The sequence below is a fragment of the Macrobrachium rosenbergii genome, chromosome 4, assembly GCF_040412425.1.
Source record: "Macrobrachium rosenbergii isolate ZJJX-2024 chromosome 4, ASM4041242v1, whole genome shotgun sequence".
NCBI classification, from domain to species: domain Eukaryota; kingdom Metazoa; phylum Arthropoda; class Malacostraca; order Decapoda; family Palaemonidae; genus Macrobrachium; species Macrobrachium rosenbergii.
Window position 1 is genome coordinate 31871579 of NC_089744.1, and position 12241 is coordinate 31883819.

General features: G+C 36.3%; 1 protein-coding gene across 1 annotated transcript in view; it reads right to left on the reverse strand.

The window, feature by feature from the left end:
• Positions 1-12241, reverse strand: part of LOC136832247 (uncharacterized) — a 31888-nt gene that overhangs the window by 19101 nt on the left and 546 nt on the right. Inside the window, exon 2 of the mRNA XM_067093113.1 lies at positions 4496-4689. Coding sequence (XP_066949214.1) covers positions 4496-4689 — 194 coding nt within the window. The remainder of the gene's footprint in view (positions 1-4495; positions 4690-12241) is intronic.

Genomic DNA, 12241 nt, shown 5'->3' on the forward strand with positions numbered 1-12241 from the left:
CTACAGTCAGGCAAGGAGATCTGAAAACACATCTGTCAAGGTCTAGAGAATACAAGGTCTTCTCATGGTTGACCCAAAATTGGGATCTAATGCGCAGGTAGAGGTTGTGACGTCACGCGGTCTACGCACGGTCCTTGGTGATCTCTGACTGATCAGTTGTTTACAAACAAACAGTGTACAATAGGCCTTGCTTCCACATATTTGGTACTGATATTGTCCGTAATAGCAGCCTTATATTTTTCTCTTTCTTGCTGCAATTGAGGCAGTTTAAGTGATATGAGCCAACTCTTGTGAAGCAAACGGGTACTTTGAAAATAGGAAAAAAATAGGGATCTAATTCTTCATAGATTTCCTAAGGACGGCAAGTGTAGTGTCGCAAAAAGATGGGGTTATGATAAAGGCACAGACGCTTTATATGAACCTAGATCAAAAATGCAATGTGTAAAGGTCACACCTTGGAAACAACTTATTCATTATAATTTCGACACCGATATAACTAAAATTCTATTTGAATTCATCACTAAGATAGCGAGAGCTGGATTCCCTATAGTTGATATGGTTAATGACTTGGGGCAACAAATATAAGGTTATGGAATTCAATAGGCAATGGCATAACTAATCCAACATTGTTAATCCTGCAGATAATTGCAGGGAAATATATGTATTTGCCGATGCTTCTCACTTGATAAAACTCATAAGAAACACTTTCTCAGACCATTGATCTAGGTTATCGGACTGTAGGACTGCTCACATTGAGTCAGGGAACTAATTAAGAAAAGTAAGAGTGATCTAATGACAACTCATAAACTATTTGAAAAGCATTTAAGTGTTTCAGATATGGAGGGTATGACAGTGAAATTAGCGTTACAGTTACTCTGTTAATCACATAAATTTCAAACACTTCGGAGAAAAAGGTCTGATTGTGGATAGGCACTGGGAGAGTGCAAACCAGTTCATTTGCCTTGTTGATAAGTGGTTTGATTTATTCCATTCTGGAGTGCCTTTCGATAGAAAGTCTCCACGGAATGCTTACGGGATAATCTTAGAAACCAAAACAAAACGTTGCAAGAGATGACACACCTATCCAGAACAATGAAAAGTCTGGGAGGAAAAGGACTTTACCCTTTCCAAAAAGGCCTTGTGATACCTTGCAAATCTCTAACGAACTTGCTAGGGATGTTAGGTGAAAATTTTGCAATATCATACATCTTGACTCAAAGGTTGAATCGAGATGGACTGGAACTCTTTTTTAGCTGTATGCGCCAAATGGGTGCATGTCATCAGCACTCATCACCTGTTGAATTTAAGCACCGAGTTAGAGCCCATCTCCTGGGAAAAGAGAGAACTCTATGAGGCGCAAAATGCAATGTTGAAAATTGCATTAGCGATAATATGACTGAGGTCTCATTTTCCAACTTGATAACTAAAGGAAGCACTTCTTACGAGGCTGAAGAAACATCCCTTCAGAAAGCTTTAAGCTTATCGGCAATATTGTTTCGTTTGCCAACGGAGGAATTGCAGAATGACAATGAAGACAAAACTGTTGGAGAAGAAACGTTAGAAGATGCCACGGAAGGAGGCATGCAATATATGGGTGGTTTTGTAGCCCGTAAGTTTCCCCGGGTATGACTTTCTAGGAACTAAAGAACCGAAGGAGATGGCACAAGGATCAGCACTATAGATAGAACAAATGAGAAGCTAATGAAACTTCGACCCGAATTTTTGGTGCCTTTAAAATCGATGGAAAAGATATTTATTTGTTATCATTGCAAATATAATGAAAAAGTTGGTCACATAATTGTTACCCTTATGTATACATGTACTAGTATATGTGTATTTGAGTGTGAGCTGTATATTATAGTGAAAAATGTTTTTTTTTTTTTTTTTAAATTCCAGTTGTAATTATTTGGATGAATATACGTAATAGAAATGAATATGGTCAACAAGCGCTTAATTTTCCTAAAAGAATTAATCATAATTTTTAATATTAAAAAGAGTCAACGAGGAAACAGGATAAAAGTTTTCCCATTTGTACAGAGCTTGGGCAGAGGAGAAAGCAAGTAGACCGCGTGACGTCACGTTTCTTAACTCCCATCTCCTTACCCACGTTAATCCTGCGCGTGAGAAGACCTTGTATTCTCTAAACCTTGACATCTGTAACGCATGACGGGCGCAAGCAAACTGGAATGTTTACATCCCGGCAGGCAGGTATTCCCGCCTACCTGGCGGTAGTTACTGCCTAACCACCTTGCTCAAGAGTTTAATGGCCGTTTCCAGTCTACGCTGAAAGTAATCCCCCTAATGTAAAGGACCGACGGTTTGTATATCGTGTCAGAACAATTATCGTTTACTAGCAAATATTCACCTAAGCAATTATACTTTTGTTAAAAGCCTAGATTTTGTTCCTAGGCCTAGGTGTGACAGTTTTTGTTACTTGCTAAAAATACATCAAACTTAGCATACACATTTTTATATCAACCATTTCTGGCTGGAAAGCATTTTACTGTATCCATTCATTTTTGCACTTCAAGTTACCTTATGAATGAGTCAATTATACACCAAAAGCAAGCCCAATTTTCAAGAAAATAACATTCGTAGTTATAAACAAAAGTGTTGCATAGGATTTGACATTAATACTAATAAATATTTAGATTAATAGCTATCGTCTCAATATAATTTGAATCATCATCATCTTTTATTTTTCAGAGAACAAGTAATCTATAAAAATAAATCCTTTAGTAAACAAGATTACACCTCAGAAGCCTTACACTGTTTTTGTTAGGCCTATAAATCATTTCGCAACATACAGGCAGCTTGAATATAGCCTAAAACATCAAATTCATAGAAAACTTTTTTTGCAATTTATACTGTGTACCTATTTTGAGAATTTGTTGTGAATATTGAGCTTATTAGGTCTACAGTACTGTTATATGTTGGGAGGTAGTTATGAAGGCCACTTCAAGTAGCAAGAGCACTGGCGCTGACAAGACTGCTAACCTTATAACATCATGCTTTGAGCCAAGTAATGTAAAAAGAAAAAATAATAATAATTCATGTCACAAAGATTACGAATTATGGTAATTCTAAGCTGCAGTTCCGCTGTGAGCTAGACTATGGCAATTGACGTTTTCCTATATTTTACTTGCTTTACAAGAATTTAAAGTAATATTTTGTTGGCCAGCTGTAACTAAACTGTGATTGACCTTTGAAGACTACACGACGGGGTAGATCTAAGCCGGCATTCCACGGCGAACCGCCCTCCATACCTAATACAGCAAAATTGTAACCAGTAAACACCCCTAAAAATACCAACCTAACGTACCCTAGGGGTGTTTACTGGTTACAATTTTGCCGTATTAGGTATGGAGGGGGGTGGGGGGTCCACCGCAGAATGCTGGCTTAGATCTACCCTGTCGCATAGTCTTCAAAGGTCAATTACAGTTTAGTTACAGCCAGCCAACAAAATATTACTTTAAATTCTTGTATAGCAAGTAAAATAACTTACGAAAACATCAATTGCCATAGTCTAGCTCACTGCGGAACTACGGCTTGGAATTACCCAAATTATACCAATGGATAAAAGAGATCATATTCATATACAGTACCTATAAGGAAAATAGTGTTGGCTATGAATTCGCAATCTTATTGACATGTGTGACATTGGAAATAAAAAAGTTTAACACTACTTAGCAACTGTTACAATGCATCTGAGATTTTGGAGATACAAAAAGAATCATGGTGCACTACTTTTGAGCATGGCTGTACTGTGTTAAGTAGACAGTCCCCGGTTTATGACGGGTCCGGCTTACGACGTTCTGAGGTTACGACGCTTTTCAAATATATTCATCAAAAATTATTTCCCGGTTTACGACGCATGTTCCGGGGGTTACAACGCGTCGTACGCCGATCCGACGGAAGAAATATGGCTCCTAAACGGCAGAATAATAAAAATTTGGAGTTTTTTTTATGAAAAATTCAATAAAAATGCAGTTTACATCGTTTTCAATACACCCAAAACATTAAAAGTAAGGTTTTCTTAGGATTTTTTACGATTTTCGACGATTTTTCGGTTAACGATGATTTTCGGTTTACAACGCGGTGGAAAAACGGAACCCCGTCGTAAACCGGGGACTGCCTACATGAAAAGACGAGTGGAATAATAGCCTGGATGAAGAAAGACACTACTAGACAATATCACATTATTAAACAAAATAAAACTAAGATTTGTGTACAAGGCCTGCCCTGTCTGTGAAAGTTGGGTGGGAGGAGATCAATAGGCTACTTGGGAGGAAAATTATGGAGAATTTGGATAGGTGAAGCTACAAAATGCTGAGACATGGTTGATGTGTTGGGATGATATGTTACCCCGTTGCTGGGGGATGTGCTTTCCTGAGATCCCAAAGACTGAGATGGCTTACACAAGTAATGAGAATGGGAAATAATTATTCTAAACCATTAAGACTTTATTTTCATGACATGAACTCCATGAACTTACGTAGTCCATAACGTCAATTCTCATATTGTTCCAATAGTATTTTGCAGCAATAATCCCAGCAGTGACATTTATCCCATGATGACCTCCATCACTTCTTAAATGTGCAGTTTTGATAATACTGTCAACTTGATTCTCATCTCTAACAACCAATACTCTTCGGCCATCTTTCGTGGCTGTATAATAAAGTAATTTCTCTGTAAAAGAACACATTGAAAACCATTAGCTACACAACAAAACAATACTTAACAGAAGAATCAAACTTTTACTGAAACTACCCCAAACAAGCACTGAGCAAAGTTAATGCAATATTTCATGTCAAATTACACTACAAATACTCTCCCTTTTTTGTGTGCATGGCTTTTTCCACAAAGCCACGCACTGAAAACAAGATACTCTTTGATGACTTGGCATCTGATAACTTTTATCACCATTCATTTCATTAAATACTACTTGTACTCCTCCAAAAACAGACATCAGCCATATGTTACACAATTTTGTTCCATGAACACTAAATGTACGGTTTCTACAAGTGAAATGATCTTTTATACACAATTATTCTGAACATGTGACTATTGACTGACGCCTTTTATTGCAAACCATTCAATTCTGTTCTTCAAATGTTACAAATAAAATATTACAGAATGCGTATAGGCTATGCTATGTGCTTCTAGTTTACCACATTGAGTTTTGACTTTTAATTTTTTAACTGGGAAATCATTCTTCTGGAATGATCTTATGAGAACTAAACATAAACCATAAACGAACTTTGGCTTAGGAGATAATATTAGGATCACCTAACTCTACACTGAGCTCTTGTCAACATAAGCTAACACTAGCAATATCACATTGCTTTCCCTCTGCAAACACTTTCGGTTACCTGAAATAATTATTTAAAACAGATTTCAGTTTAATTTCTGAGTCAAATACTAAAACATTAATAACACGCAGTACTGAATGGGGTAAAGACTAGATCCAAGAACGGGTTGTGTACTTGTGCCTCCAAAGTGGCCACTGTCGACCCAGGGACGTCGGTGAAACTATCGAAGGGGTCGGTGTAACTATCCAAGGGGTCAAAGGGTCGACATACTGGGATCGATTATGAATTCTGAGGTTAAAAGCTGACATAGGCTATAAGAAATATAAAGTACATGAAATAATACCGTAAATTTAAACACATTAACTGGTGCACTGCTGGTATACTAGTTTAATTTCACGTTATAATTTAATATTACAAATTGTAAGATATAAAATAGGGGGTCTAAAGTTTAGTGTTACCGTAGGGATTTAAGGAGCGTGTCGGCTAGATCAACATCAAAATACAGTATGAGTAATTTGCCGTATTGTTCTAATTCGCCATTAAGGTAGATAAGGTTTTGAAGCTATATTAAACAAAGGTATCTTAAATTTATAATGATCAGCAATCTCCAACCAAATACTAATGCCCTTGCTACTGATTCATCAGATCCTTCCCATTGACGTTGACATTAATACTGCCTAGCTTAATTATTGACATTAAAAAGTTCTGTGTAATAAGAGAAATAGAAATTGAAAAAGAAATAATAAATGCAAAAGTGAAGTGAATCTTATCGGGTAATGGCAATGAAGAAAAGGGCGCAGGAATTTTTACCTTCAGATAAAGGCGTTTAGTACTCTGGATCCTAGTAGTGACATTTATTTTAAGAGCCTCCCAGTTACTGAGGGGCTTCGGTTCTAGATTAAGCTGGCCTTATACCATTAAAGGCCCTTGCTCTCGGGCAGCCCATAACATTCACGCCATTGCTTCAAGGGCTAAACTATTTCAACTTTGCTGTTTAACATTTCTGCCACAGCATGGCTTGACGGACTCCGTTTACCGGTTATATTTCAGCCATTTTAATACTGGAAGGCAGGGTAGTCTGGGGTTGACCAATGCCACTGAAGCTAGCACTGGCGCAGGTACCCATGTGGCGTAAGCTTCTCCAAGGACGACTTGCCAGAGTCAAACTGGTTTGTCACAATAGGAACTGTGCCGTCAGGGCCCGAGTTTCCTGACAAGATATTGTTGCTGCCGTATCTAACAGCATGCTCAGGTATACAGTACTTGTCTGCTGTTTGGGAATGAGCTCCTTCACCCCATTTGTCAAAATCCCCAGCTCGCAACACAATGTTTTGGAGAAACCGCGCTTCCAATGATACCAGACCTAATCAACTGTTTAGTTAATGCAACAAGTGTATCCATGGCAACACCAGGGTGAACACTGTTGTGAACACCTGGGGGATTTTCCTGGTTTACAGTTTTGCCGTATTAGCTATGGACGGGGCGGGGGGGCCCGGTATTATCTTACTTTATAAGTCGTAATTTGATTAATTATTTTTCTCTGTTATTAAGCATTTGCGAAGGTTATGTATTGAGAAGAAATTTTTTGTTTTAATGTGTTTTACCCAAGAAAAATATAAATTATAATGTGGGAGGTGGCTGGAGTCTTCCGAAAAATAACCGAGCTTTCACCTGGAAAACAGACTTTTTACAGAAAAGCAGTGGTACTCCCTGGAGGCTCAAAGAACGTGTACTTTCCAATGGAATCCAGCACAGAACGAGTTGTTTCCCTCTTGAACTGAAAATGAGTGGTCCACTTCTCCACATGAAAAAGACTGTAAAGTTAAGTATATCTTAGTTTAACCAGACCATTGAGCTGGTTAACAGCTCTCCTAGGGCTGGCCCGAAGGATTAGATTTATTTTACTTGGCTAAGAACCAACTGGTTACCTAGCAACGGGACCTACAGCTTATTGTGGAATCCGAGCCACATTATGACGAGAAATGAATTTCTATCACCAGAAATAAATTCATCTAATTTTTCACTGGCCGGTCGGAGGGTCGAATGCTGGGCCAACAGCGTGCTACCCGAAAGCTCTACCCACCCCTCCAATGAAGAACTAAAGAAGACTGTAAAAGTCTGCAGTTCGGTTATCTATGACTTCCAGTGCACTCTTTTCCTGCATCGCCCTTACATTTGCCAAAAGGCCAGAAATATGGGAGATCCTGAAAGGCAGGCCAGAAACGGGATTGGTAACTTTGGGAATAACTTACATCTAAGGTGAATGAATTATAATTGATAAGTGCACCTGACCCAGTCAAGATTCGAACCTGGGCCTCTGATTTCGATAAATAAATAAAAGGTCTGAATCCTGGCTAGGGTAGATGCCATTTAATCCTTTAATTGCTTATTGCTGCATCTAAATTAAAAGGTTAGTTCGAACCTTGGCCATGGCAGATGCACTTATCAGGTATAATTACCCTTGGGAGTGTTATTCCCAAAGTATACTGAATTTCATATTACATAGTATGTCACTACTTGAATACACTTCACCACACGTGAAAAAATAAGAGACAAAATGTAGGTCCTGACTGGTCTCGCCTTCATTTCCAAGAGCTCGTTAATGGCTTAGAAATAAAGTCGAAACCAGTCTGGACTTACACCTTATCTCCTATTTTTTTTCACCCATGGTGGTGTGTGATAAACGAAAATGTGTTACTGTGATTACAATCATCAGGTATATATACAGTATGTACCGGTAAAACATAAATTATAATCACCACTAGCACAATTGTACTAAGCATTCATACAAAGAACAGGACCTCACTTAAACCGGATGGTGTCTAACAGATTTTATTCACAAAAGTTACAAGCTATAAATGACCGAAAGTCCCCATCTTCAAGTTGCCTTAAAAGGCTCCCAGATGATGAGAATATTTAGCTCTTAAAAGCTTGTAACTCTTTTTTTAATAAAATCTCTTTTACATCTTATCGTGTTTATACGAGGTCCTGTTTTTTCTGTGTGTGTATGTGTGTGTATTTATATATGTATATATATATATATATATATATATATATATATATATATATATATATATATATATATATATATATATATATATATATATATATACAGTATAATTATATACATGCATATACATATTGTATATGATATATATATATATATATATATATATATATATATATATATATATATATATATATATATATATATATATATATATTCCTCAACTACGCGTGGTCTTATTCAGTGATAGGCTATAATCACAGCAAGCAATTCCACTCATGGAGGCCACTGATGGTAACTATCGTAAAACCTTCGCTTGCATGGCATTTATATAACACAAGTTTACCTCACCAATGTAGCCTACACCATGTCTCGAAATATTTGAAAATCCGGCAATTTTCGTCCTAGGATACACCGCGAACTGAGTAAAGTATATCTAAAACTGTGTAAGAACCGGAATTGATTAAAAGGCCGAATAATAAAATATTTGTGAAACGATGGACAATGATAAAAAACTATTCGATAACGATCCACGTATAACTGAAGAGGACAATGAGCTACAGTAACGAGATTTTAAAAAAATGAACAGGATGAAAGCCAGAAGAGATCAAATTCAGAGAGCGTTTTTCAGCGAGTAATTTGATTAAACATGAATTTTCTGAAATGACACGAGAACATGTCGGGTGAAATCCAAAGATGACAACAAATCTTAAACAAGGAATAAAAGGCTGCAGTTATGTCAACAGAAGAAATCAAAGCTACTGCGAAACGTAAGCGCATTTGTGATGACTACTGCATTTAAAATTTTAAAATATAATAATATAAGTAATTAGTCCTTGTTTAAACATCTTGCAGATATAATACTTATGAATTTTGTATTTGAATTCCTTTTAAACTAAAAAAAATTATAAAATTTTAAAATCATAAACGTGTGACTTTGATGTAGCTTGGCTTTGCCTTTACTTTCCCACAACGTCTACTATAACTTGTTCAAAAACCACTTTCACTGGACTCAAAATGAATCCTTGATTTGTGAAAATGTGTGCAACAGCTATTAAGTATCAAAGTATAAGGGTGCGTACACAATACAAGTTATAAAACACACGATGACAACTTACTTCATATTTCACAGGCTGAAAATACGCCCATTACCCTATCTGGAGAACGATACTGGATAATCTTATGTAGCACTGTTAGGAAATCCAACTATCCAATAAAGCATTAACTTCCAATCGGCCTGTTTTTTATGTCAGTGCGATGAGTTACCGACGTGTGTTAATGACGTTTCCTGTACTGCGGTCGCAACCTAATATTATTAGTCTGTAATTGGGTAACGTTCATTATTGCAATTATAGTGGTAACTTGCAGCTACTCCTTTTGTGCATGGGCACAACAACATATTCAAGGTTGAGAATGTGCTCCGCAATATGGCCACTTACATGACTTTCTGCAGATACAGATGGCTACAGGTTCCATAGTTCGCGGCCTGTAAACGCATGGTTACAGAGGATTGTACTCACGGAATTTGCGGTTAAAGGCGAAACACTGGTGAAACTTCTAACATTCAGTGCAAAAAGTGAAAAGGAGCTGGAGTAATTGGACTTGTCCAAGAAAGGTAAATTGATAAACAATTTTGAGGTGTACCTGAAAGAAAACCCCAGGTAGGAAGGTTTGACAAGCATTCGGGGGCTCAGGTTAGACAGAAAAGAAACCAGTCGGGAATGGAGGTAAGGCAAAAGGCTAAAAGGCGGGTGAGCTGGGGTCCGAAAGAACACTGATAACACCCCTTGAGTAATGCTTACAGATATTGTGAGCCGTGAGGTCCACTGATGCCACTATAATACTGTGGCGGATTGGGAACAAGGTGCATGGATGTTGTCGGGAGGCATACTTGACGTTTGACTCAGGCCTCATCGTTTTAATCTATGGCGATGTTTGGACAAACACGCTGGGCAAGGATGTTGGATGGCATATGGTTAGCTTCTCAAAATCAATCTCTAGTCATAAATATAAAAGGAGCTGGAGTAATTGGCCATTCATAAAAACCTTGCACGAGAAAATTATCACCGTTCGTAGTACCGACCTACTATGCTGTGGAGACAACGAATTTTCGTGTACAGTACATTTTTTAAAAGACATCTGAACAAGTGCCATATCCAAGACGGAGAAAAAAATTCAGAGGACTACATATTTATCTGGGGAGCTTCGTCATAAATGAATTTCAGCATTCGCAATGAAAAATTTTAAGAGAGGTTGTAAGTCATCCTTTTACAGTATTATGAAGTGGTGGCTTGCTTAAATGTTTTGAAATTACGACATGAAAGTGGAATGGCCTCGTGTTTGGTTAAAATGTTATCCTATGTGACTAAATGAAATGTAACCTCTTCATATGACAGGTTTGCGGTCTAGTCGCCATTCGCCGGATTGGGCTAGCCTATTAGGCTATGTTCTTTTGATTTGTTGAGAGATTGATTTAATGTTCTGTAGCTTTCTGACACTAATGTCATCGACGCCGTCTGATTTGTTGATAGGAATGAATTATGTTTAAAGGTACATTGAGGGTTAAAAATGCAGTGGGATTATAGCCCGCGTTGTTTCATAATTCATTCATTTTAAAAGACATTGAACAACTGCTTATATTTGATCTCCTGTTATGAAAGAGGAGAAAAATTTCAGAGGACTACAGATTAGTTATTGAAAAAGCTCTGTCATAAATGAATTTCATATTATATATATATAAAAATTTTAATAGATATTATATATCATTTTATTTATAGTATTATAATATGGTATATATATAAATATATTTTGAAATTACGATTTCAACATGCTCTGACCAGGATTTGGTTAAAATGACTGATCCTGCTCTGTGACTAAATAAATGTAACCTACTTTTGTAGTTCAGCGGCAAAGTTTATTAAATTATCTTCATTTTAAAGGATTGGGCATACATTTATGGACTGTTTGATTTAATAACAGATTGATTTTTTTCTCCAGCAGATACAATTTTGTCATCGACGCCATTAGTATCTTGAAAACTTGAGAGGAAGTGTAGAAATATGTTTAATGGTATATTGAGGGTCCAAAAATTCAGTGGGATTATAGCCCGCGTTGTTTCATAATTCATTCATATTTATATAATATATATGATTATTATCACTTTGTATTTGATTCATTTATGAAATTAGCACGAAAAAAATAAGAAAGGGTAGGTGAAAAAGGTCCTGACCTAAATTATATACTTTATATCATATATTATATATATATACAGAGTGTGAGAAGTCACAAATATATATACTACAAGAACAGTACTATATATAACATAGTAACAACCGTTAGATTTCCCCACTCAGGCGGTGTGAGGTAGGATTAAAACTCATTTGAAAATTCAATAGACTCTCAGGGGACATTGCTGATAAACAGACCATACCCCACCTCAGATCCAGTTCTGACAGGTGTCATGGAAAGTTTGTTAAAACTCAGTTTTAAAGGAAGCTGAACGCATACATTTACGGGACTGTATTCCTATTTAATAACATTTCTATTACCTTTTACGAGGGTCAGTAATGTTAATTTTCCAAATGCCATGACAGTATCTTGAAAATCTGAGGTGGGATGGTCTGAAAGTGTAGAAATATTGTTTTAATAAATGAAAACTCCTTCGACAAGGCCTGAGTGGGGATATGGAGCCTCTCAGTAATATATATATATATATATATATATCTCACATATATATATATATATAAATCGAAATATATCTTATTTATATATATATATATATATATATATATATATATATATATATATATATATATACAGTATATATATAAATATATATATATATATATATATATATATATATATATATATAAACATATAATATATATTATATATAGTATATATATGTATATATATATATATA